Source organism: Pyricularia grisea (assembly GCF_004355905.1).
Source record: "Pyricularia grisea strain NI907 chromosome Unknown Pyricularia_grisea_NI907_Scaffold_2, whole genome shotgun sequence".
Lineage (NCBI taxonomy): Eukaryota > Fungi > Ascomycota > Sordariomycetes > Magnaporthales > Pyriculariaceae > Pyricularia > Pyricularia grisea.
Genome location: NW_022156717.1, coordinates 7,297,933 through 7,324,249, shown reverse-complemented (window position 1 = coordinate 7,324,249; position 26,317 = coordinate 7,297,933). Strand labels below are relative to the sequence as shown.

Genomic DNA, 26,317 nt, shown 5'->3' with positions numbered 1-26,317 from the left:
TCCACACATGATATTGGCCGGCAGTGCAAGATGAAGTCAGCCCGTGATTCGTTCCTACTTATGGAATGGCGTAGGATGAAAAGTGCCGGTTTATTCTCATGGTTGGTCGTTCGCTCTCGCCTAGATCGGCCGTTGATTCGGTGGTCTTATTTTGTTCCTTCCTCTAATTCGCCATATTCTCCTAATCTAAATGTTTCTCTTTCCCGTCGAAGATGGGAAGGCGTCACGCACAGTCGTATATGCGTACAAACCAAAGAATAGAGAAGAACCCTCCCAAGCAGCCCGGATGTCCCCGCTGCTCTCTATCACGACTTGTCCACCACTTGTCTACTCAAAACCTTACACCTACCTATTCTAGACACAGTCTTGGTCGGCTTCTATCTTCCGACAGCACCAAAATAAACCCATCTTGCTGCTACAGGAGTGTTGTCAGTCCTCGTTCCCGTCCAGAACTTTGCCATTGTTTACGGAGGTTCATCGGGTACCTACATTGTACCAGTCTCGGTTTGGGTAAACCTGATTTCTATCACCTTCGAGAATGCGTCGACATGTTCATATAGAATGAAATCTGTTTGTTGTCGATTCGGACTTGCATGTCATCGATCGACCCATTAGTTCTGCGACGAATGACATGGCGGCTAGTGTTGGACAAAGAAACCAAGGTTCTGCTGAAGCAGGTTTTCTATTCCACACTGCCGCTGCCATATTGCATTCCCTGGGTCCCTCATTCTTTAACATACTTCTGCTAAAAACGGATTCCATTTCGGCCTATCATTGCCTCGTCTTGGTTGTCTCGCTCAAGGCGGGACTTATCCTCCGTCGCGCTCAGAATCCTGCTCGTGTGCCTGACGTTACTCTGACAGGACAAAGAAATGGACGTCGTCCTCCCACACTGGCCGCAGCATTGGAAATTGCTGCTGCAGGCCGAAGCAGGAAGCTGGGCCTCTAACTAGCCTCCACACGACATGGTCTATTGGCGATATCGGGACTCGGCCAACAACGCTCTTTTTCCTTTGCATATGCTCGGATATAACGAGATGAGCAGAAAATCACTCGACTAGCTCATGAAATCGAGCAATAGCATGGTGGACAGGCTGAGACATACATTTCTAGGGCCGGCAACTTTGACCTCTACCATCGAGCCACATGTCCAGCCTGTTCCGACGAAAGCACAGAACAAGGATGATGGGACTCTCTTTGATCATCCGCCCTCTCTTCTCACCCAATGCGTAGCAAGGTCCACATGGCTAACAGCTTGACGTGCTATTCTTGCGACTGCTGCAGATCGCACGTCCCTTGGTATCGTATCAGCCCCCCGCCTTAAGAGTGCGACCACACTTCAAGTCTCGTGACCCTCTCCTCAGTATGTTCTCACGGCCGTATATGCGCATCAGGCGATAACAAGGCGTCCTAAACCAAAATGCAGATATCGCAGTAAATCCGACATTCATCTGACAGTTGCCTAAAGGTAAACCGTACCACTTGAGAGACCGCATCATCACATGCGAGGTGCACATCGATTCGACGGGGGAACGAGGCATGCAGGCATCTACGCCCGGAAACGAAGAGGACACAAGCACAAGCACCCCTTGGGCTTCGAGGCCAAGGGTTTAGGCCCATGAAATCACTACTCAGGATGCATGGGGGCCAACATTGTGCCGACAGCATCGTTGTGTAAGCTCCGACAACTTTGCCCCTGACAATATGCACTTCCGCTTGATGTACCGACCAATAGCTGTATCCACTTCGCCTCCTTAAGGCTTGTTCCGGGTGCCCGCAGCGTTGGGCACTCGACTGCTGTAGATCTTCTTGTCAAGTCGGGCGGAATAGTTGACAGATGCTGACTCCACTGCTGACAAGGGCTCCCTCACAGCCGTTGGGCGACATGGTCATCTTTCGATCTCGCGATGAAGTATTGGTTCGCCTTTTGTGACGTGGACATGGGCAGCTCTAACCGGGCAGCCGTTTTCAATATCTATTGAATCTTGCGCGGGCAAAAGGTCAGCCCATGGTATTTCTGGGCGTTCTCGAGGGAATATATAAACACTACTTGCTCCTAGGTTTCTGTGAGTTGCGCTCGTGTATGCTCACACATACGCATACCCACTGCCAATCTACCTTGTCTCTTGACTTTCTCCCAAATCTACTCTGAAGAGCTGAGTGAAAGTATATCTTTAGAGTTGATACTAGCTCTCTATTCTCACGCGCAATACTAGGACAACACGATCTCTATATTCGCGAATCAGCAACTGTACAATTTGATCCCATCGCCGACATGACTCAAGGCTGCCGTATCCGTGCCTCTGTGCAAGCAGATGGCGAGCCTGTGAACCATGGCAAGGATGATCGACCTCCTCCACCCAAGCCTACTCAGCCTCGCGATCCATGTAAGTTACTACAATGGGTTATCATTGGTCTGAATGTCTAGTGCACATGCGGCAGTGCGACTAACTCAAGATTAGCCTTTGGAGCTTGAGCTACCAACAGACTGCTTCGTCTTTAGGTCGGATGAGCTGCCGGTCTAGTTCAGCCATTGCTATATAGCCGTGGCTTTTCTTTTCGATAGCTTGCCTGTTGCACTGGGTATACCAACTTTACCATGAGAGGGTCGCCCTTTTGTTATATGTCAGCAGGAGGCCTCTTTACGCCCTGCCTTGCTTCATTCTCTACCGAGAACTGCTTTCAATACGACTTTTCATTCTTTCATTCATTTCAAACCGAGGCAGGGCTATTTTTTGTTTGTACCTTTAAAGAGATTATAGTGCAGGCACTCTGCAATATTGTTGCCTGTCACTGCTCTCACAGTCTTTTAAACAACATATGAAGACCATGCTCATCGTCTTACCGGTTCCTCTTCAAGAACGTTGTGCTGTGATACGAGCTTATAATGCGGTGCTTCATCCAAAGAATGGTTGATTAAATCTTCCTGCTGTACTCTAAATGCAAACCCTGAACGCCAGTATACCACGAGCGAATATCCAAAGTAGACAAACAAAATCGAGAAATAAAAAGGAATAATTTCACGAAACCTCATCCAGATTTAACCTCGTCCTTTTTGAAAATGCAAAACTAATGGACAAGCAGACGCTGAATATTAGTAAACGATAGTAAGAACCTTGCCATCAACCTCCCGGAATACCTGCACGACAGATCCGAAGGGTAAGGGTGCGAGACGTCGCTATCTAGCTCAGCAAGGAAGTCCAACTCGGCTTCTGCAGAGCACGCAAAAAAAGGACACTTTGTTAGTATAAGTGCCAAAGTTTACTCCCCAAAAACAAGAAGAAACTTACCGCTATCCATACCCCATAATATTTCCCTCAAGCCCCTGACCATGTCGATGGCGGGCTGGTCCATGAACTGCTCATTGAGCAGACCGTCGTCGACGAGAGGGTTGAAGGGCCGGGCCGAGGCGTCGGTGGAGTGGGTCTGGTAGATCTGGTGGAACTGGTAGGCGAACTGCTTGAAGGGCATGTTTTCAATCTCGGCGTTGATGTCGAGGATCTCCCTGCGGTCGAAGGGGTGCAGGTCGCCGCGGAGGCTGCTGATTTCGTTTTGCGACGTGCCAAAGACGTCGAGCGAGACCTCGACCTCCTCCATGAAGAGGGTCAGGACCAAGAAGGCGGCCAGGCACGGCGCCCACTCCTTGCGGACCTTTGGCTTGAGAGACTTGGAAAACGACTCAAAGATGAGCTGCATCTCGCGCAGGTTGATCTCGTCCAGGACGGCCTTGAACTGGCGCGCGAGCAGGCGCGGGGTCTGGACGGCGTGGTGCGGCGACACGAGGCCCATGCGCACGAGCTTGTTGAGCCCGCGCGGGGTGAAGGTCAGGTGGCGCGACATGACGTAGTTGATGGTGTAGATGCTCAGGGCCCTCTTGACCATGTCTGACTGGCTGCGGAGCGCGTACGTCTGAACGATGCGCAGGACCTTGCCGGGGAGGTCCGTCGAGCGGATCGACGCCGTCATCTCGTCGGCGAAGCAAGGTTCCCGGATGATGGACTGGATGTACTCCTTGGCGATCTTGCGGAGCTCTTCCCTCTGGGCGCTGACGCCCGACGAGCCTTCCACGTCGAGGCCGATGGGCGCCGCAATGCCGTGCGACAGCCGCACCGTGCCGTCCGGCTCGTTGTCCTGCCGCCAATGCTGCAGGATGTCGGGATCATTGGGGCTGAAGGCCTTGGCGGGGATGATGAGGATGGATGCAAGCCGCGTGCCCGAACTGAGCTCGACGGTGCATTGCCTTTCCGAGCCGTCGATCCTGAATTCCTTGACGTTATCCGCGACGAACTTAGCCATCTGGTCCTTTCGAAAGTGGCCCCTGATGAGGTCCGGAAACAGGATATTCAAGAAGTCCCCAAACTGCCAGCAGACAATCTGAGGGACCTGTACCGCCAACTTTTTGCAGTTCTTGCACGGCCGTTCCGCATCGCACTACAAGGAACACATATCGTGGTTAGTCAAAATCCCAAAAAAAAAAAAAAAAAAAAAAAAAAAAGAATAAGAGGACAAGGACCATTGATGCTAAGTGAACACCGTCAAAACACATCACTGGCAGTCAGTTAGTCCTTTTTTGTTCACCTACCTTGACTTTGCGCGCATGGCAACAGAAGCATGCCCCGACCCGACGAACAATCTGCGCGTTCTTTTTGGTCTCGTTTGGCAGCGGACCTTTCCTACCCCTCTGCGTCATGCGCTCAAAACACTCAAAGATGTGAGGCTTGCCAGCCTGCGCGGCAGCCGCGGTGGACGTCATGGTGATGAACTTGTACGCGCCTGACCCCGAGGCCCCGGTGCTGCTGCTCATGCTGCCGCTGACGGCGGTTTCGGATGGCGATTTCTTCTTTTCCACCCGCGCGCCGCCCTTGACCTTCCTGATCGTCTTTGGGGCCGTCGATGCCGTACCGGAGCTCCTCCTCGAGGTGCCGGGTTCTTGCTTCACTTCGGGAGACATGGGGCTGGCCGACTGGGCGGGGCTCTGCGACGGTGGTGGTGTGGTGGGAGCCCCGGGAGAAGATGAGGACATAAAATCCTCCAAAGACAAGCCTTGACCCTGATCCTGCTTGGGCAACATAGCTGCCGAAGGATCCCATGGTGCGGCGTTGGCGTCGGACTGCATGGTGGATGGGATGCCCAACGATGACGCGTGAGGTGATGTATGCTGGCCCAGGCTCGCAGGCGACTGCACTCCTGTCCCTGGCACGGCCCGAGCTGAACCGAGTCCCAGAAAGGGGTTCCCATAGGAATCGAAATCTGGGTTTGTATAAGATCAGTCAGAGGTTGGCCGGTTCAGCGTGCCCCATTATCATGAGGCTGTACTTACGTATCGATTCGTGGTCACCAAATACAAAATCATTTGTTCCGTCATTAAAAGGTGCCTGGATAAAATTTCCCGCCATGATTCCCTGGGTTCCAAGGTGGCCGTTCAAATTGTCGATGTTGGACAGGAACGGCAGGTGATCAGCAATTGTCATCTGCTCGATGAGGGTGGGATGCTCAGGGAACGAATTATGGTCCATTATGGGGGCACCATCATCTCGGTATGATTGAGACAGGTGCTGGTCTGCAAACATGCCAGCATCGCCGGCGAAGACATGGCCTGCGATCTGTGGCTGCTGGTGTTGTTGCCGATGTTGCTGGTGATGGTGGATGTGGTCCTGATCCAGTTGCAGAGGCGATGGTGCCGGCGGCGACGGTTGGAGTTGATTCTGGTGGGCAACAATCCCATACGACCGCAGGCTGCCCGACTCGGGGCTGGGGAAGAAGCCCACGGAGCCAGCGTTCGAGGCGCCGGTCTGGTCGATAAAGGCCCAAGACTCATCGTCGGTGAGAAATTCACCATGTAGTGGGTCATAGCCAGACCTCGGCGAGGTGCCTGAAGATGCCACGGACGTCATGGTGTCGACAAAATGTGGTTGTGATGGTTGGTGACTTTAGGATTTACTTTTGGTTGAGGTGATTGGCCCCCCCTGTTGTTGTTGTTGTTCTTGTTGAATGAATACGACGTTGCAAAGCCTCGAACCACCATCCGAAAAAAGAAAGAGAGAAAGAAAGATATGACCCAAGTCCCCAACGTTTCAAGACTTGTAGTTGACTACCTACCCGCCAGAATACCGAAGGTAGGTAACTAGGTAGGTAGGTCGATAGACAGACAGCAGACGAGCTGCGGGGTGGGGAGGGCTTGCGAATACCGCCAGTTGCTCTTTCAAAACCGAAGAAGCCGTCAAAATCTCGTTCGCCTCGCAAACAACGGTTGGTCGGTTGTTTGTTCAACAAGTGCTTCCTGTGTTTCCAAAGGCGGGCAGCGTCGCTCAAAACACAAGTCCGACCATGAGAAACGCCCTTGTGGTTCAAAGAATGAGCAGTACAGTGTGTTTTCGTCGCCCCCTCGATCAGTACCAGGCGCGAAGGTAGCAAGTAGTAGGCGATGGACGATCAAGCCCGATGATGGCTTGCATTCCCTTTTCAGATTCAATTCCTCGCCCTTGATAATCTTTCTATTATCATTGTACTTCTTCTTTTTTTCTTGTTTGATTGTTTCTTCCACTCGAGGAATAGATAAAAAAAGAGTTGGTCACAATTGAACCATGCACCGCAGCCCCCGGAGCGGCTGGCTGTAGACGGGGATTAATACCTACCGTAAACCAAGCCTACCTGCCGCAACCTGCCCAAGAACATACAACCTTACTCGGTCGGTACCTAGAAGAGCTGGGCTGGGGGTTCTGATTTCTGTATTGGTACAGCGCTAAGCCCAACGGGGCGACCGACACGCTAGTCCTAATACGGCCACCGAGCTTGACACGTGATATCTATTCCTGATCTGCCCACAGAAAAACACAGCCTCCACTCCCAGCAACTTGCCTGTTTGCCGACCGAGGACAGAATACAACGCGGTAGATGAAGACAAGGTAGGGTACCTAGGTACGTACCTTTGTACTTTGATTGGGCTGAGCCACCCAGGCGGTCGACTGTTGTGCCACAATCCTGCAGTTTGGCATGACAGGAGAACGAATTGGGTCCCAACAAAGTATTCTCAAAAATGAGAAATCGTACATATATTGTATCGTATAGATAGATATAAACATATGTTTTTCATATAGTGTTTTTTTTCTGTTTATTTTTTTTTTTTTTTTTTTCGTCTTCTTTCTCTTCCCTCTTTTTTTCTTTCTTAGCATAATCGTCTCTTACCCGATACGCCAAGCCAACCCCATCCGTTCACCTCTCCCAAGCCAAAGGGCTCATGTCTCCTAACAACGACGGACCCCTTTGCCTCCATAGTCTCCAATAGAATAAAAACGGACACATGTGCCTCGTCGGCTTAATAAAAACCACCGCCCTAAATATTCCTTATGCTACTCGAGCTCCCCTGCTGTCGTGGAATGGGAACGCATCAGACCGGCTCGACGAAAGGCGCACACCCTTTTTCCACGTCTTGTGTGCCGGAGTCCGTTTCGTTCCACTCGCCCCAAAAAGTTGTTTGCAGCACACAAAACTTGCCCAATTGGCTTTGACCAACACGTGAGTTTGTGTTTGCTTTCCCGTACGAGCCATTCTTTGTGCTCCATGTCCAGCCGTCCCAGCCTTGTCGACGAAACATCGGGGTCTAGGTATGCGTAGAGCGGTTGCGCAGTATTTTGATGTTTTTTGTTTTTTTTCTTCTTCGAGGCTCTTGCAAGACGAACCCTAAAAGGTCGTCAAAAGCCCAGCACCATTGATAGTCACGGACCAATACTCCAGTGACTTGAAAGAGGGAAGAAAAACAAAATAAAGGCAAAAAGGAAGAAAAAAAAAAGACAAAAAAGGATAAAAAAAAAAAAAAAAAAAAAAAAAAAAAAAAAAAAAAAAAAACAAATCCTCCAAATAGCCCCCAAAATCTCCCTCAGAACAAGATGAAACCCCTTCCCTATAAACTGACAATAACCTGAACCTGAACATTTATACGGGTTTTGTGGAGTAAGAGCAACCTCCAATCAAAGTCAAAAGAAAAGGAGAAGGAACTGAAAGGAAAGAAAAACGTCTTGGAATCCCATAATATACCAACAACCCAAAAAAACAGAAACTAGAGAAAACAATATTGCTGAGGCAGGATCTTTCGTCTAAAGTGTCTGTTATAGCTGTGACCTATAGCCAACCTGCAAAGGCTGCTCCAAGCAGGGCGGCAGTGGTACCGTTAACCAAAAATAAATTTGCTTGGTTTTGTAGGGACAGAGTAACCCATGTAGGCAGCTTGAGCCGAAAACGGCCAGCCGATCAAAAACGGTACATGTTTGTTTCTGTATGTTTGGGCGTGTCCCGAAACTGGGGGAATAGATGACAGTGTGCAAAAATAATGCATCTTGTCGGGATGCGACGCTATTGTGTTACCGTCCCGTCCTTCTAGCTTCGAAATCTTGCTGCGGCGGCGGCGGCCCTTTCCTGTATCTGCTTCTCGGTCGAGACATAAAGCTTATCGAGGTAGTCCATTGCAGGTGCGTCTTTCAGGATCTTGGCCACCTGGATGCCGGCAGATATCAGCTGCAAGATGTTCCTGTCATCCTTGAGTGGCCTCGATTGATGCTTTGCCGCATGCCTCATCTCGAGGGAGTTCTCCAGGATTGTGACGAACTGCTTGATCTGTCCGTTGTACAGGACCCTGGCCGGAATCCGCCTTTTGGTGGCGAGGCGCTTCAACAAATACACCCACTCGGTCCACTCCCTGTCCTGCGGCCGTTCTACAGGTCGCATGTCCTGGGTCAGAGGTATAGGAAACTGATACTTGGCTACAAAGTCGTATGCGCACTGCGATAGCCGGTCGTTGACCTGCGTCAAAACACTGTCCTGCTCCTGGACCAGCAGGTTAGTCGGGAGGTGCGGCAGCTCCCTCTCCTGCATTGCGACGTATTCGGGCGGCGGCCGCTGTAGAAACTGATGCGGCCCGTCAAACTCGTCGCGGTTCGATGGTCGTCGTTGTGGCCTGCCACCAGGCCCGCCCTTGCCACCATGCTTCCCGCCCTTGCCTCCTGGAGGCGTAGTCCCCACGCCGTTTTCTAACGAGTAATCGGATAGATTCGGCGACGCCATGATGTCGTCAAGCGAGTCTGACGGCGAGAACCTCCCTTGCGGATCCCAGCCGTTGGATGCCTGGTTCTTGAAGGCATTGAAGTTCGGTGGTGGCGCATTGGCGGCAAAGACCCCCGGCGGAGGTCGCGCATTGAATGCGCCTGCCGACGAGAAGGCGGCTTCGGCTCGGGAGAGGTGGCTTGGGGCATGTGGAGCATGATTACCAGCGGACACACTTGTAGGCAAGTTAAATGAAGACGTCGCGGGCGCGTATTGAAGACTTGAGAAAATGTTCACGTGTTATCCCGGATGTCTTTGCAGCAAGGGTCCACGAAAGATAAGCGAGGTGAGACAAGGGCAACCGGCTGTGGGCGCTTGTCGCGGTTGTGCGTTGGTGGGATGGGTAGGTGGGCAGGCAGGCAGGTAGACAAGTAGATGCACGGGGTGGTGACGAAAAGCAAGTAGCCTTGTCTTACCTTGGCGGTGGCCTGTGAAAAGCATTCTTTAAGGCGGCGCTCTGGTTTTGGTTTTGTTGCTGATGGAAGCCATCGGAGTAGACAGGGCTTTTAATTCCATAATATCGATATGTTAGTTAAGCTCGCAAGTGGCGACGATTGTCTTGGTGAGAAAAATATGCTACCAAAAGACAAATGATTAAAAAAAAAAAAATGGCTTTGGGGGCTCTCCGGTCCGCACCTTCGAGTTGAACCTGGACCCCACGGCCCGTTACCAGGAACAGATGACATGTATGCAAAGTCCGGTTGTGGCATTTCTCTACCAACCATGGTGGGCTGGCTAAGCTGTCAGCAGCAGCGTTTATTTTTCCAATTGCACTGGTGACAGACAGGCGTATCGAGATGATGGATGGAGCAAAACAAGCAGAAAGTGGGAGGATGATAATTCGGCAGCGTAACCGAGCAGTATAACAGGCCGGCTGCGAACTCATTCAGCAGGGGAGGAAAAAAAAAATTGCTCCCAAACTCTTGGTGGGCTTTATTTTGGCTCGCGAGTAGCCAATTTGTCCGGTGGGCATACGACCCAATCCAATCCAGTGGGCAAGATCCAGACCAAACTGCAGGACCGGACGAAAAATTTCGTCAGAATCCCAGGGAACCCCCAAGAACAGAAAATAAAAAAAGTCTTCTTCTGGAGATAGGTTTATTTTATTTTCCCTTTATTTTTTATTTTATTTTTCCTCTCTGGTTTCGATGGTAGTGCACCAGTTTAAAATTGGCTGAGCAGGTGATCGCATTAGAAGTGGACTTGTTGACTGCCAAAGGCGGGCTCGCCAGTGGTTCCTTGTCCAGCGCTGGAAGAGCGGGAGCGCGACAGGGAAAAAGGTTAAAGTACCAGCCTTTGCGTACTGTTCCGGACAGTGAGTCGAGCCTGAAAGGCACCGTCTGGCCTGGCCATTCCCCTGTCGAAGGGAAGAAGCTATCGAGTCGGCAGAGCAGGGAATTAGAAGAACGAGGGGTATAGGGCCTTGTACGGCATCTCCGAGAATTTGACATCGGCCTATGGGTTGGTTTTATATGCACCTGCATCAGAACCGTTTGGGGCTATGATGAAGATGGTTGCGGGCGTTGAACCCAAGAACCGTAAACCAGACGGACACACTGGTGACCTCTTCGCTGTTTTGCCAATAAGGAAGAGAGAAAAAAGTTACCACTTAATTACGATACAAAGGTTGTATGGTAGGGTCTGTCTCCATCCCACCCCCATAGGGACCCCGTTTTGAACAGGGAACAACAAAGCCGAATTGGGTGCAGCAAAGGCAGTTGCTTCGTTGTCTGCCACGAGGGTGCCAGACCACTCTGCCCAAGCATTTTCGATTGATTTCCCACAGGCTGGGCAACAACCAGTGGTTCGGGATCTCTTGGCATGAAGAACCTGACGACGCGTGTCATGAGAGGGGGGTTCCGTGACAAAGCCAGGGCGAAGCGAAAAGGAACCTGAGTCGTGGTTCAGGCGAACCAGGCCAGCCCTGCTACCAGGGATTTCCCCGCCTCTGAGCTTGGGTGCCACACATCAGTGGTTATAAGCTTCAACACGATTGTTCATCAATTCAAACTGGGGGGCCGAGCAGTGAGATAACGATCGAGACGCTTTGAAACACAGCCTGAATCCCCGCCTAAAGAAAGGATAAACATCAAATTGCAGCAAGAATGAGAGCAAAAAAAAAAAAAAAAAAGAGACCGACCCACTAGGACGATCGCCTCGCTCCGTCGAAATGGCGGTGATACCGGCTCGAGGACAAGAGGGTTTTCTCATGACCAAAGTGAGCGTAGAAACATGTATATCATATCAGGGGCCCCCCGGAATACAGGGACCAAGATAGCTTTGAATCCCGGTAACCCCATTATATAGTACTTGGAAAATAAAAGACAAGCTCTCATAGGTCTGCGGAGGGGATGCGATGCCGTCATTGGCTTCGGCTGGTGGAGGATGCCACTTGTGCTAAATGTGCGGGTACCAAACCAGAGGAATCCATTAGCTTGAATTCCGGCACCATCGCTAATGGCGATTGTTATGCCACGCGATAGCGCGGCTTTTGATCAGAAGCGAGCTTGAAAGGCAACATGCTCCTTGCCAATTCTTTTTCGGAATGATTAAATTGTGTAAAGTTCCGCCTTGGTGACATCTGGACGCTCAGATAGCCTTAGAATGAATGGTTTTCAGATGAAGAAGGGGTGGTGTTAACAGGGAGGTGCCTTGAAATTCAAGAAAAAGGTATGGATGAGACGGGGAGGAATTGGCGAGGAGTGTTGTTAGGCTTCCTTTGCTCGAGAGATAGAACAAATTTTAAAAGAAAATTAGAATATTAAAAATTAAACAAAAACAAAAAAAGGTATGAGGACACGTCGTCTATGCCTAATCTGCAATGCAAACCTGGGCAGTGACAGCGGCAGTGACAGCAGGGGTAAAAACGAAGAGACGATGGGTTTGGAGACGAGGATGTTGTACCTACCGCAAGCACATGATCAATAGTACGTACGATACCCAAGTGTGGGAGACATGCGTTTTGTCTGGACCCAGCTGGGGGAGTGATGGGATACTGCAACTTGTGCAGGTTGATCGTTATCGGGCCAGTCAGATTCATGTTATCGGAGGGTTGTAGTCGGCAACCGGCGATCGCTCTAACCGGCCGATTTGATCAATCACTGACCGGATGCCGTTGCAACGACGACGACATGGACGACTCATTAACTGACCCAGCACGGAAAGCCAAAGACTAATTTGCATCCTATGTCTTGCTAAAGCCTCGCCGAGCGGTCAGTTACAAAGCAAACCAAAACCAAGGTAAAGGTCGAGAAATGTAAGGGAGGTATGGTATCGCAGGACTGCGTAAGTCGCTTAAAACAAAGAATTGGGCCCAGCCCATATTCGCCGCTCAGCGTCAGATTCAAGAAGGTTCAAGGCAGGTAGCTCTAGACTTTTTCTAGAATCAATGTTGTGGAGAAAGAAACAAGGAAGCCTCAAGATCTTGTTGGAGCGAGGCAAGGACACAAGGCAGTGGGTGACTAGATTGGACGGTTTTAGTCGGGGATTTACCACCTTAGCTTTACTTACCTACCTACTTACCTGCCTGCCTAAGGTACCTTATGTACATCCATCGCTGTATGTGCCACGCCTTCTTGGGAAAGAACGTTGTCATGTTCCATGTTGGACGCGTGTGCCTTCCATATGCGTAAGCACGTGATAACACTAGTTACAGGTACAGTACAGTACAGTACAGTACTACCTAGCTAGGTAGGTCACTACTCCATACACTTAAGTCAGCAGCACCGACAGTTGTGCTTCGCAAACCAACTGCCTGTTTCGCCTGGTGGGCGGACAGATACCTCCATTGATCATTCGCAACCGGGGGTCGTGATCTCGTTTTCTGACTGCACCAAGATCTAATTTCTAGACTTCACTAGCCATTTCTAGACTGTCTGGAATGATTATTGACGTGCTCTCGCTTGCGCTCTCGTACACATTATCCGTCATATATGTTTGGCGTACAGCCCTCAGAAGCGATGATATGCAGTCTTTGTCATGCATGACATCCCAAATAGATTCACGAAGCAATGCGATAGCATGCCTGTTGTCGGTCAAAAAAATGTGATGCCAGTGTCGAGAGTGTGCAGTTTCACTCGAGGAGCGCCGCGAATCTGAATATTGCAAACAGGCCGTCCGCTCTCCTTCCATCCGATAGGTAGGATGCAGCCAATCCGAACCGATAGAACAAGCTTTAGTCGCCGTCATCAATCAACTGATCATGCCATACAACGCACGCTCATTTAACAGTCGCGTTACTCGACCGGCAAAATTTGATGCCGATGTAAGCTTGATTGAAATAACCCGGGCCTGGTTCTGGGTGATAGGTATTTCGATTGTCTTTTTGGTAGGAGATTGCTGATATGTACCTGATGACCCCTAGGTGAATTCCCAAAAAAAGAACCTAGCGAAGAAAAGTGCTATAATGTAAGGTAAAATCCATGTGTTTGCAGGTGAGGATGGCCGGGGCAAACTCCGAGCAGTTTTGCGACTTATGGTCCAGTGTGATGGTATCTTGTACTCATCTGTAATCAAGCCAGTAAAGGATTGCTGCTGACCTAGTCGTGTTTACACAGTAACATTATATTACCAGTGGTGTACGTACTGCCTTCCTCTGTTGCACTTGCAAACCTGAAAAGCGGCTAGTGGTGATTGAACCTCGAGAGGACGGGAGGTCATCATGAAGGGCAGTGGAAGGTCATTGAACATAGACTAGCGTATGGTGTGGGCGCGAATGGAGAGACGAAAGATAGCTGAGGTCGACGCCATGGCTGGGCACAATATTTTTGAGGTCACCGGCTATTAATATCAGCCAGTCCGGTCATATATTCGGAGAGTTGCGTATTAGGTATGCTCACAATCTGCAGTCAGATGTGATTGTGGCACTTTAGTCTCGCTCGTGAGTGGTGGTCAAATTCAGACACACATGCTTGGCCCGGAGCTATCGGGAAGCTTTCCTGTCTACAATACTACCAAAGATATTGCAATAGAGACAGTCCGGGTCAGCACAGGCCGGCCGATGGCATGTATATACGCGAGTGGTTTTTGGTGTAGGCCAACGGAAGCATGTCCGATGAAACCACATCACGTAAATGCTTAATTCGTACGGGCTTCATCAAATCTGCCAGTCCAGAACTCGGATATTTGGGTATGTATTGAGTATTCAAAGCGCACAAAGGAGACAGTCATAATGTGCGTAGTAGATAGGTTGATCATACCATATCATACCCGAGTTGAATGATTACTGGTCCAGTCGAGTATCTCATTGTGTTTAGACACGAACGTCGTCAGCACTTCTTCGCCCTAGTTATCACAAATTCTGAAGGAATGTTAAGAAGCAAGAAGAAATGGGCGGTATGGTGCAGGGGCTGAAACCACTCGTTTACTTCAAGGAGCCATTCATTCGTTGCTAAATTGCTGGGCTTGCAATAGTTCGGGAGGCTTGCTGCATTGATGAGTTGTCGTTGCAGCACCTCCCTGTCGCTTCCAGACATTAATTGGAGGTTGTGGGTCTTGATAGGTCGCGGAAGCTCGTCTAGGATCCGCCATTAACAGCAAACTTCACGCGTCCATGGTGCTTGGCTCTCGACGTGCGTCGGTGCGACCAGCGCATGCAGGGCAACCAGCCTATAGCAGAGTGGGAATCTCACCAAAGTGGAGGAAAGAACCCACGATGACAGCTCACAGTCGAGCTCACTGGCGCTCTTGGGAGCATGCGGCCAATGTGACGGCCGGACTTGGTGATGGGTGGGCAAGGGTGCATGTGTCATGAAGTGCCAGCGACGGCATAGAAAGCCAGAAACGTGTGGACAAAAACAAGCTGACGGGTGGGAGATGTCAAATTAAATGTGGGAAGAATAGGACGCCAGATATTAGCGGTGTGATTAGGTCGACAGGGGTTTGCACCTTCTCTCCTTGGAATTGAGACACGAAAGCGGATCCCCAGCCGTCCTGGCGCCAGCATTAAAACCCAACCTACTCCTCCCAGAGCCCAACCTTTGCTAACCTGGACTTCTTCCCTCCTTCTATTTCATTCTCTCGTACCATTCGAGCCCAACGAAAGCCCAACCTAAATCAACATCAGAGCCCAACCTCGTCTATTTTCTCACCCGCTTACAGTCTCTCTTACACTCCCACGAGCACTGCATATTAGACACACTTAACCCTCCCGCTGCCCAAAAGTTCTCAAGATCTTCCCCCCTCCGCCAGGATCAACTCGGTTGCACTGCTACCCTGCTTTGTGCTACTTGCTGTTGCCCAACCTAAGCAACAAACAATATACGACACGACGCTCCAAGGACCAGCGTTCAATTGATTTTTTTTTGCCACTGGACTTTTGATCTGCATCTGTCACCAGACAGACGCTTCAGCATTGATTTTGTGCTGCTCATCAAGAGAAACACCCACCTGCGCCTTGGATTGCTTCCTGCTTCCTTGCCGTTGGAATGGCCCTTGTCTTGCCCTGTCCGGACACAATGCCAGGTTTCAGTCACCATGAGATGGACGATGTCCACACACCCGCCAGGTATTTTCTACTCCGTCTTTCTTTGCGTACAACCTTGGGAGGCCCAAATTTGCTTTTTCTGCCACATACTTTGTACTAGCCCATTACTGGGATAGCTGTTCTGTATTTTCATTTGTCAGTTTCTTTTTTGAGTGCAGTCGACATCACAACTAGGACCACTTGCCACAGGATATCATTTCTCGCACCGGACCAATGCGTACCTGCTGTACCCTTAGGATCAGGATTCTTTTGCCGTGCCCACGGTCAGACAAATCTCCCAGGATTCAAGGACCCATGGAGACACTGCAACCCAAGGATGGACCTACACAGCCCAAATGTGCCCTGGGATTACAGCACCGGGCTCGTTTGCCCAAGAGGTTTTGCTCCAGGCAAACCCATTCAGGATGTCTGTTCATGGACAAGGCTGCAAAGCTCGTTATTACACCTGACAGACTAGCCGTAAGTATCGCCCTCTGAAGTTCACACCGTCGAACTACTCACCCAGCCGTGACTCCATGGATCCTTATGGCACCTGTGACAACTGTCTGCATGCCGGGAAACTGGAAGAGTTTATGACAAATATGGATCATGAATTTCATCTAGGCGGGACCCTAGGACCAGTTTTACATACAGGATTATCTTGTCTTTCTGCCTGGCCTGGCATTCTTTTACCCGGATTTCTCAATGGACCTTATCAACATTTACCTGTTCCACTTGCACATGAGTTCGGCCTTTGATGACTGACAGGCTTGCATATTCACACTGTCTACAAGACTGACCTTGTGTTGCATGTCCGAAGTCTTGAAAGCTGTTCACTGTTGTGGCGATCTTATTTCGATTGCCTCTGTGCTGCATCCTGTTTCACTTTGACCCGAGGAGCCTGGAGGCTTCAACCTGGATGCTACATTTTACGGGATTTTCTTGTGGGCGCTGCCTCTTGTTACGGAAACCTAAGGATATCTGCACACCATTGTCGCTGACTGGAATGTGTTTGATGTCGCTATATTTGAGGTCAAACTCCTCATACATGGACCGGACTACTTATCACCATGCCTGGATTCTCATAAGGACTTCGCTCTTGCTATCTCTTGCTTTCATGCCAGATGCCAAAGGACCATTTTTGCCAAGGAAACACGTTGCTCAAAACTGGATATCTTACCCATTGCCCCTTGGTCAACTAATCAGTTCGGTTGCTATGAACTTGTCTTTATTTTACCCGACATTGACGGCTCGGTGGACTGAGGCTGTCAACATAACGGACCACTCTGGATTCTGTCGATACTGTTTTCGTGGCATTACGAGATGACATACCCTGGATCAACCTTGGCTACTGCAACCTGCGCCATTTGTTTTCACGGCCAGTAACGAGTAGCTAGCTACCTTTTTCGGACCACCTCATGGATGCCTGGACTTTTTTCTGTTTCGTGTTAAACTTGTTTTTGACACTGGATAAAGCAATCAGCCTGGTTTGTGCCCATATACTCCTCAACCTACTGCGATCGTGCCAGCAACTAACTCGTTTACCTCGTGATAGGGACAAAGTTGTACCAGTCTGGTGAGATGTCGGAAGTACCGGATCTCTGTGGCTGCCTTCAACATGAATTTTGGGACCAACATAAGATGGAGGCGTGCAGCATACTAACAGTTGGTTTTCTAGCGAGTTCAGTTATTCACAGACTTTGATTTCTTCTCCTGTCACTGGAATGTTCTCTTCATTCTCCCAAACAGGACCAGGTGACCTCAACGGGTCGGTCTGGGAGTCAACAGTCGAAGGCACGCAGCACTTCCCTGACTTCCAGGAAGGTGGAGCAACAGATGCGTTCTCCCCTTTCAGCCTGGGACAGGTCACTACAAGCCAAGGAGAGGAGCCAATCGAGGATTTCCAGAACAAGTGGGCCATTCCCTCCGTTCAGGATGCGACGCCTGTCGCCCCTACTTCAGCGCCCATGCGCCGGATCACTTCTGGGAGTTCCACTGGAAGCCACAGACGCAGCCGTCCATCAAGCAGGTCGCAGAGGAGACTGCGGGTCACGCTTGCCCAAGCGCCTCAGATGTCATATGACCAACTTGCAGGCAATGCTTCGATGGCGGCTGTCGGCCAGTACATGGAGATGGAGAGCGCACTTCCCGTAACCCATACCTTCTATCCCGGACTTGCTTCCACTGGGTTCTCTCCCGATGCCCTGGCCTATGGACCCTCTATGGCCCATGCCCTGCAGCCCCACGTGAACCCTACCTGCACCCAGATGGATCTTGAGCCCGGCTTGACTTGCCAGTCCCCTAGCCACTCATGGGACTCTGCTTCCAGCACTGGTTTGGCGAGGACGCCATCCCCAGGAGCTGTCGACGAGGCTTGGATTGCACCGCAGCTGGTCTCGTCGCCCACGGATACCACAGGATGCTCACCTATCTTCCACGGTCAATCACCCAGGTATGAATGACATTGAACGGGATTCCGCTGTTGTGCAGCAGATAGATCTATTCAACCGCTTGCCCAATTCTAACCCAATGTCATGTATAGGATGAGCCGCAAATACGGAGCACATTTGCCCCTTGAGGGACCCATGAGCGGACTTCATCCCAATGGATTCCCTGATGAGTTTTCTCTGCCACCAGCCTTCGCCGCAACCCGCATCAGCGGTGCCGAAGTTGAGTCGCCCCGTGACCACGAATGGTACAAGGCTGGCCCGCGCGCCGATGGCCTGTACCACTGCCCCATGGAGGGCCAGGAAAACTGCAACCACAAGCCCGAGAAGCTCAAGTGCAACTACGAGTGAGTTACCCATCCTCCAACAGCCTGTCAAATGATGGGCTGGATACTACATTCAGTTATTCTAACTTGGTACCAGCAAATTTGTGGACTCGCACCTGAGGCCCTACAGGTGCAAGCAGGAGGCTTGCGAGAGCCTCCAGTTTTCGTCCACGGCGTGCCTCCTCAGGCACGAACGTGAGGCCCACGGCATGCACGGTCACGGTGCTAAGCCCTACCTGTGCACGTACGAGGGCTGCGACCGCGCCCAGCCCGGCAACGGGTTCCCTCGTCACTGGAACCTGAAGGACCACATGAAGCGTGTTCACAACGACGTGGCCCCGGCGCAGTCCTCATATGCCGCCGGAACGTCGCCCCCATCGTCGTCGACCTCGAGCCAGGCCCAGGCCGCCAAGAACCGCAAGCGCAAGAAGGATGATGTTGCCGCCATCTCATCAGGCGTTAGGAAGTCGAGCTCCAAGGGCCCTACCTCGGCCCCAACTGCCTCCAAGGTCGAGAAGCGCCTGGCAGAAGCGGCCGAGAGGTGGTACGCTCACCAGCAGAGGCTCTCCGATGTGCTCTCGGGTTTCACCCAGCCCGACGACCCACTCATGCTCCAACGCATCCGTGACGCCCAGGAGCAGCTGGAGGCCATGACCAAGATCTCTACTGGTCTCGTCCAGAAGAAGCCCATGAAAGCTTAAAATACTCGTCCTAGCTGTATTTCTGGGCCTTTGTCTCTTCTTCCTTCCGACACTTGTCGCATTCCTGTAATTTGTTCTTTTTTTCGGCTCTTTTATCTTTTCCTTATTTTTCCCTTGGCTACATTGATTGGAGTTTTGGGGGAAAGTGAGGGCATACTGGAGCATCTGGATATTCGGATCACGGCGGTTTTTGGCGGGTCTGCTTAACTCTGGGATGAGTAGAGGGTTTTACTTGGAAGGTCGGCCTTCCATTTTTTCGGCGAAATTCGGGCACTGTTTTTGGGTTTGTTTTGTGGTTTTTTTGGATCTCATACCCCTACTGACGACGATCAGTTTCATGTTTTTTTTCTTTGTTTTCATTTTGGTCCTTTGTTTGAAACATCCATTCAAAGGAATATTTTGAGCTTTTGTCCACCTTTACATACCCTTACATAACTTGGCTCTCTGTTTTAAGCCATGTAAATGTTGATACTTTGGCCTCAAGTGGCTGAAGTTGTTTGTTGATACAAAAGCATACAGACTGTCGCGTTTTTGACTCCATTGATGGCGAGGCTTGGTTTCCGATGCTAGTTCTAGACGTGCTCGCCTGCTCCTCATCGTCGCCATATTCATATATCGTGTTTCGTTTAGAGTATTCTTTTTCTTCTTGCGTTTGAGCATGAGCAAAGATTCCTACCGATCCCACCGTGGCCTATCTTTTCCATCCGGACGATGCCCCGGTGTAAAATGAAGAGTTTTGGTCCAAAAGGCATAAGAAACACTAATAATTGAGGCACAGAGGAGCGCATTTTCTTTTGTTCAATATTCGTTTATTTATTGATGAATCATGTTTTTTTGTGAATGGGTGGGCTGTAAAGACGGTTGTGTGTGTTTGTGTTGGGGGGGGGCGGGGAGGGATATTGTATTTAATACAAGCTTGGCGGAAAAGAAAGGGCGGAAAAGAAAGAGATCGTGTGGGGGATTCTGATTCCTCAAAAGTTCGTCTATGGTGAGGAAAAAAAAAAAAAGGATATCATGAGTTTCCATAACAATGCTTTTCACATAGATACATAGGTATACAACCTTGGATAAGAGAAAGGAGGGGGAGAAGAGAGGAGAAAAACAAAAAAAAAAAAAAAAAAAAAAAAAAAAAAAAAAAAAAAAAACCGCCTTCCATATAGCGCCTTTGAACGCCCAATCTGCATGTATGACAAAGTTGAACATATCTGATTTTGGGTTGGAGAAAAGTAAAAGCAACATGACTGGTGACGTTGTGACAGGGGAGGGAAGGATAATTCAAAATCAATAGTTCTCAAAGTTCGATATTCGTGGAGTGTCACCGCTCCTCGGGGATTCGTGGGGTTTTGTGTACAGAAATGTGGCCGTCGTCGTGCGCGACAAAGTCAAAGACGCTGGACGAGTGGGCCGAGAAGACAGGCTTGGAGAGGGTCGCGTATGACGGGACGCTCAAGTTTGGTCCTCTCCTGCTTGTTGCGACTGGCGGTGGCGGTGGTGGCCTGAGGGAAGTGATGCGCTCCTTGGAGAGGTTGCTCTGTTGCATGGGATACGACTGCGTTTTTGAAGCCCGGGTGTTGCGCCATTCAGGCTCCAGCGGCGCATTCACTTTTGGGAGAGGCTTGTTGAGGTTCAGGGACGTCATGCTCGAGTTTGTGGAGGCAGGGACGGCGGCGGCGCCCTTGGCCGGGTACGGCCCCGGAGTGCTGACCGAAACTGGGGGGTTGGTGTTAGAGGTGAAGGAGGGCGTCGGCATGGCCATGGCCGACTGCAACGACTGCATGTTGTTGTTCCTGACGCGAAAGGTCGGTGTGATGGGCGACGTGATGACGGGTGGGGATATGAGAGGTTTCCAAGCAAACTTTTGTTGCTGGGTCCCAATATAAGGCAGGAAAGACCTGGACGACGGCTTGGCGAACTTCTTGGGCGCCTGAGTATAAGCGGGCGGGGGCGACTTTAACGAAGCCACAGGGGTGCTTCCCCAGCTGCTCTGTCGTACAGTGAGGTTGGCGGATCCGATGGCGCTCTCCTCGTCCTCGGGCTTTGAATGGCTTTTCTTGATGCTGAGCGGCTCGACGACCGACATGGATCTGAATGAACTAAAGAGCTTGGGTCCGAGGCGTTCGAAGAAGGGTTTTGTGGCGGGGAGTGATGCGCAGAACTAATATTGAAACAACCGACTTTCTGTAAGTATATGCATACAAAGGCGAGGAGACCATAAAGTACATGAACTAGGAGCTTAGGGTGGGGGAACAGTCTCACAATTCCAATGTATAGCTCCAGGGCACTTAGAGCAATAACAAGATGCGAACGCCAGGTGATGTCGCCGTCGGCGGCGTGGCTAGATTCCCAGGTGAAGTAGACCCTGACGGCTCCGACAATGGTGGCTAGCACACCACCACCGAGGAGCACTTGTATGCCGACAAGCTGGCGCCGGGGCAAGTTCAAGCCGAGTATCGTCCTTATTGGGAGCAGCACTATAATAAAGTCTGTAAAAGTGTTGATGATGCCGGCAGCAAGAAGGTGGTCCGACTGGTTGATACAGTTTTGGGGTGTGAAGGATGGTGTCCAAAAGAGGGACAAGGGCATGCACTGCGTGAGCTCCACTAGTATAAAGACGACGCCATCAACCGCGACGATGGTGATGACCAGCAGTACGAGGCACCGGGTGACATGTTGATTAGCTGCAGAGGTTATGCGATAGATGAGACTCAGCATCGACAGCTTCGTCAAGGTTGTTGCAGCGGCGAACAAGATGCCAACAGCAAGACTGGATTTGCATGACAAGGGTCAGCGGGTTGGTGACCACAGTCAGGTAGATAGATATGAAAGATAGCTTGACGCTATAGGATTCTGTATGTCTGGCAACAATTTGGAAAAAAAAAAGGAGAGAAAAGTATACTTACGCGCTCTTGTACGCAGGCACGGTATTCTCTGTAGGAAAATCCCATACGTGCCTATCTATCTTGAGTGCTAGCTCCTGATGTATACCACCGGCGGCGTAGAGGGTCGTGGGGATCTAAGCAGGTGCAGCAAGGTCAATGTTAGTCGCTGAAAGATGTCGATATTGGCATGGTAGCGCAGCATGTGAACATATCCAAGACGAGTGAGAAGACTCACGTATGCCAAGACGATGAGAAGATCATCCAAGCGCAATCCACCCGACAGCTGCCGACGGGAATATAACCGTATGACAAGCAAGACCGTTACGATGACATGGAGGGTGGTGATGATGACCGTGTTGGCAGGCGCCAGAGTCTCAGGGTTCTCTAGGTTCGGTGCAGGCCACGAGAGCGCCGCCGTTAAAGAAATCTGCATCTCGCCAGGGACCCGAAGGGATGATGATGCACACACACAAACACACAGCACGGAGCTGATACGACGGTTTGTGCAGCAGAGAGTGAAAAGTCTGTGCGTGTCAAACTGTACCCCTTCGACCTAAAAGTGAGTTGGGGCCAGCCCAGAGGCAACGACACAGTTATAGTAACGCCTCTTGCTCAAAGAGCCGTGGACCTGCCCGCACTCGCAATCGTGCTGCTGTCTTTGTCGACTCCAGTCAAAAAAAGACAAGGACGGGATAAGACATGAAGAGATGTGATGAAGCCTCATGCGACTAGGAGTGGCCAGGGAGACGCTTTTGTTTTGTTCAGCCACAGTACCTGTTGGGATGGGCGATGGGAGGGTTCATTACTAATGGACGGGGGGGTCGGAGGGCTCATCCTTAAAAAAGATGGAATATATACGATGACACGGTATGGACGCGGAGAAGACGACAAGAGAAGTATCAGTAGTAAGTAATAAGACTACTTCTGGTGGAGCAACCGGTGTGTGAGGCATACCCCTGAGCGAGAGAAAGATCGGGTGAAAAGGGTGTTGGGACCACAGGTGGCGGCGAACGGGGTTTTTGCCTTGATCTTGTTGTTCCATTGTTTCTTTTTGTTCCTTGTGCTCCTCCCTTGGCCGAGATGTAGAGATAGATAAACGTGTGTGTAACATGAAGATCCAGTCCAATTAGTAGCGCGGAAAAGGAATTGTCCGTCTCAGACAAGGTAAAGGTTATAAAATACTGTTGATATTACGACATTGTGTACTGTAGTTTAGGTAGGCCGAAAGGAGATGGGTTAGGTACCTAGGTCAAACAAACAGTCGTCATTGTACAGTAGAGCTGTAAGTTGAGTTGTGTGTCTGTGTGTCCGTGTGCGGGGTTTGCTTCCACGGTTGCTTCAAGATAAACACTGCCGCGATGTACTGTAGCTTGCTACCCATACCCCGGATCAGAATGATAATCAGTTAGTTGGTCTCTGTCGGGACCGCATAATCTGTCAGACAGGGTTCACTAGGCTTGTAGCAGTTGATCTTTTGCCAAGAATCGGGGATATATTGTATGTATGAAGCATTTATGTATGTATGTATGTATGCACGTCGGTCGTAAGCGGTAAGGAGTACGTACATACTTTGATAGAACAAAACAAGGTAAGCAGGGGGAGGCATGAATTGATGGGATACTGACGTTTACCGCTATGTCTGTGTGTTGAATTGTGTGACTCGGCGCCCCCGGCCGACAGTCAGTCAGCAAGAGCACCGCGGGGCACCCTCCGACGAACCGGTTACGATTCATTTGTTCCTGGACAACAGCTTGGCTCAAGCGTTTCTCCTAGGCTATCAAGGTTCGAGAGTGTCCCAACCAGAGTTAGATGGATCTTGTTTCTTGTAGTGTAGTGGGGGTGGGTTTTGTTTGTCTTGGACTGCTTTGGGTAGGTATTTCACCACGCATCCATGAAATTGCACGTGTTGTATAGTACGTTAAGTCCAAAAAGCTCCATCAAGTCAGTTACCGTAACCGACTCTCCAAAGAGTCGACACATCCGATAGGCCCGCCAATTGGGGCAGGCAAACCCAGAAAGAAAGAGAGAAAATAAAATAAAAATGCAGGGGGAAGAAAAAAAAAAAAGAGCATTCCCAGATCTCTTCCAGGGGTAGTTTGCAAATCGGGTCGCCGACGAGCCGTTCGCGTAAATCCCTGCCATGACACTGTGACAGTCGGGACTTTCTCCGATTGACAAGCTCCCCAAAAAAAAAAAAAAACATCTCTATATGGTAGGTAGTCTTGTTCCATCTCGTCATGTAGCGATTTTTTGTTTCCATCTCCACTCTGACTACCTTAGTTGGGTAGCTGCCATGGTAGGTGGCATCATGTTCAGTTGCATAAGCTGTCACAGACCTGTCAAAAGAGGCTCGAGGGTTTTCCGCTTTTTTTTTTTTTTTTTGCTCCACTTGTGTGCATGTCTTGTCTTTGATTCCAAGAAGCCAATCGCGTCTCGAGAAAGAGCTGATAAGACCCACTTAAATGTGGTGGAAGCAACTCTCTCATCCCATCTACAACAGAAAGAAGGTACCTCCTTACATATTAGTACTCGGTATAGCCTACTTTACCTTTCCACTGGTGCCATTCTGCATGCACTGCCTACCTACCGGCAGGTACCTACCTACCTTAGTTGCCTAGAAGTTGCTGTATGTAGGGTCCAACCTTTTGGTTGTTACAGCAGCTTCCCTGTCTAGACTTCGGTTGGCTTTGAAAACTCTCCGATCTGCATGTTTTTCGACCGACCTTACCTTCCAGACCTTACCTACCTAGGCCTAGGCCTGACAGGTACGCTTTGGACAGTAGTATCAAATGAATCTAAAATACTTGTGAAGAAAGAGCAAGAAAAAGTTAATCGCGCCTCCAAAGGGCCGCCACACAAAAAGGCACGACATAACGAGAATAACGATAAGCTCCAAGAATGACAAGTTGTTAATCATAGATGGCCAGATTCAGAAGAAGAAAAGGACAAAAGCTCCACAACGACAAGCCAGCCGCCCACGTTTTGTTTTTTTTCTTCTACCTCATCAATATCCAACGTTGGCCTGTGCGCTTTGCCTTGCTTGGGCGCATCAAGCATCGTCAATGATATCTATAGGTTGAGGGGTTATTGTTTTGACCAAACGTCCAAGGGAAATCAGAGAGCCGAGGTGACTGAAGGTGACGCCACTCCGATCGCCAGGTCCCAACTTTTCCCACTCCGCACAACAGAACCCCCCTGCTCGTGCCTACAAACTCTCACTCTCTCTTCTCTCTTCAGTTGCCAAGCCGTGTTCATCTTGTCCTTGAGTCGTGGCCTGAAGCCAATGGGGCCGAGCGGAATCCCAATCCAGGAACAAAAAATCCCCAGGCTGCCAGTTTTGTTGCGTTGAAAGGTTGAAAGGGACAAAAGAAGAGGAAAGAAATAAAAGATGACACTCGAATTCGCCAAGTGAAAACTCTACTAGTAATCTCAAAAAGAAAAGGGAAATCATAAATGCTAAAATATCCGGATTACAGACAGATGGCAGGTAGGTTGGTTGTCGAGATATGTTGGACTGTGCGCATGCATACCTTGAGTCTAGACAAGGTAGATATGGGGAGATGGGGCAGGGTTGGTGGGATTTGTGCCCACCCCAACCACTACCCGCTCTCAACCATGATTCTGATCAAGATCACGCATAAATGTCACATACTACGCCTTCGAACTGCACATGAATCCCGGGTAAGCTAACGTAGGTACAGAGCAGCTGTCACACCTGCATCTGCGTTTTCCCGCATCAGAAGGACTGTGGGGGGGGAGCATTGAATCCCTGAAGAAAAAAAGAGAGAGAAAAAAAAAACACGACTGAACCATGGGCGAAAAGACTTGACACACCGACATACGTTTTGCTTTACACCGGATTACAATCTGTTGTAGTCTAGGACGTTATGCGCCGCAATGCAATGCGGAGAAAACAAGACGTTACACTAAAACCTGCTGTAAGGGGCGTCATCCGGGTCGATTCGGGAAGTCTCTTCGTTAGTGGGAGGATACGTGATTGTTTCACAAAGTGACAGCCCGAATGGCTGTGCAAAAATCGGAGCTATACCGACTTCAGCCCTAGATACCCTGGCAAGAAAGACCCCTTTGAAACCAGGGACTAGATAAAAAGAGTGAGAGAGAAAAAATAAAAGAAATAAGAGACTATATTGAAAAAAATAAACCAGGAAAGTAGCCGAACAAAAGAAAGAATGAGAGTGAACTTGGAAATAACAGACAAATAAAAATAAGTTCGGCTTGTCACCCGATGAAGCTGAATGGTACGAACATTCTATTCTACAACAGTTTCTTTTTTCTACTACAGAGGAAATTAAGACAAAACTCTAACATCAAAAGACAGCTTGCGATAAATATTCTGATGTTCTGATGTATTCCGTTGGAATAGGTCAGACTGCTTGACTGTTTT

The 26,317-nt window shown here is 49.9% G+C and overlaps 7 protein-coding genes across 7 annotated transcripts; 4 read left to right on the top strand and 3 right to left on the bottom strand.

Moving 5' to 3' along the window:
- Positions 1 to 1,427: 1,427 nt before the first annotated feature.
- PgNI_04752 (uncharacterized protein) lies at positions 1,428 to 1,994 on the top strand. Its single transcript, XM_031124795.1, has 2 exons — positions 1,428 to 1,674; positions 1,874 to 1,994. The coding sequence occupies exons 1-2, from the start codon at positions 1,619 to 1,621 to the stop codon at positions 1,980 to 1,982; spliced, it is 165 nt and encodes a 54-aa protein (XP_030985000.1). The 5' UTR covers positions 1,428 to 1,618; the 3' UTR covers positions 1,983 to 1,994.
- A 96-nt stretch (positions 1,995 to 2,090) lies between these two features.
- On the top strand, positions 2,091 to 2,476 carry PgNI_04751 (uncharacterized protein; the record flags this gene model as incomplete). Its single annotated transcript, XM_031124794.1, has 2 exons — positions 2,091 to 2,387; positions 2,472 to 2,476. Exons 1-2 carry the CDS (start codon positions 2,276 to 2,278, stop codon positions 2,474 to 2,476), a joined length of 117 nt encoding a protein of 38 aa, XP_030985001.1. The 5' UTR covers positions 2,091 to 2,275.
- Positions 2,477 to 2,896: 420 nt separating this feature from the next.
- Positions 2,897 to 6,602, bottom strand: PgNI_04750 (uncharacterized protein). Its single transcript, XM_031124793.1, has 4 exons — positions 5,321 to 6,602; positions 4,583 to 5,250; positions 3,291 to 4,431; positions 2,897 to 3,212 (listed from the first exon to the last, which is right to left on the bottom strand). The coding sequence occupies exons 1-4, from the start codon at positions 5,892 to 5,894 to the stop codon at positions 3,070 to 3,072; spliced, it is 2,526 nt and encodes an 841-aa protein (XP_030985002.1). The 5' UTR covers positions 5,895 to 6,602; the 3' UTR covers positions 2,897 to 3,069.
- Positions 6,603 to 8,373: 1,771 nt separating this feature from the next.
- On the bottom strand, positions 8,374 to 10,774 carry PgNI_04749 (uncharacterized protein; the record flags this gene model as incomplete). Its single annotated transcript, XM_031124792.1, has 3 exons — positions 9,733 to 10,774; positions 9,513 to 9,599; positions 8,374 to 9,316 (listed from the first exon to the last, which is right to left on the bottom strand). Exons 1-3 carry the CDS (start codon positions 9,819 to 9,821, stop codon positions 8,374 to 8,376), a joined length of 1,119 nt encoding a protein of 372 aa, XP_030983756.1. The 5' UTR covers positions 9,822 to 10,774.
- Positions 10,775 to 15,122: 4,348 nt separating this feature from the next.
- Positions 15,123 to 19,597, top strand: PgNI_04748 (uncharacterized protein). Its single transcript, XM_031124791.1, has 4 exons — positions 15,123 to 17,046; positions 17,115 to 18,011; positions 18,102 to 18,353; positions 18,430 to 19,597. Exons 2-4 carry the CDS (start codon positions 17,284 to 17,286, stop codon positions 19,031 to 19,033), a joined length of 1,584 nt encoding a protein of 527 aa, XP_030983755.1. The 5' UTR covers positions 15,123 to 17,046; positions 17,115 to 17,283; the 3' UTR covers positions 19,034 to 19,597.
- A 751-nt stretch (positions 19,598 to 20,348) lies between these two features.
- PgNI_04747 (uncharacterized protein) lies at positions 20,349 to 22,345 on the bottom strand (the record flags this gene model as incomplete). The annotated part of the gene is made up of 4 exons (XM_031124790.1): positions 20,349 to 21,188; positions 21,290 to 21,797; positions 21,934 to 22,046; positions 22,148 to 22,345. 4 exons carry the CDS (start codon positions 22,343 to 22,345, stop codon positions 20,349 to 20,351), a joined length of 1,659 nt encoding a protein of 552 aa, XP_030983764.1.
- Positions 22,346 to 23,596: 1,251 nt separating this feature from the next.
- Positions 23,597 to 23,785, top strand: PgNI_04746 (uncharacterized protein; the record flags this gene model as incomplete). Its single annotated transcript, XM_031124789.1, has 2 exons — positions 23,597 to 23,716; positions 23,750 to 23,785. Coding segments are annotated over 2 exons (156 nt in total), but the record flags the coding sequence as incomplete, so codon positions are not given.
- Positions 23,786 to 26,317: the final 2,532 nt, after the last annotated feature.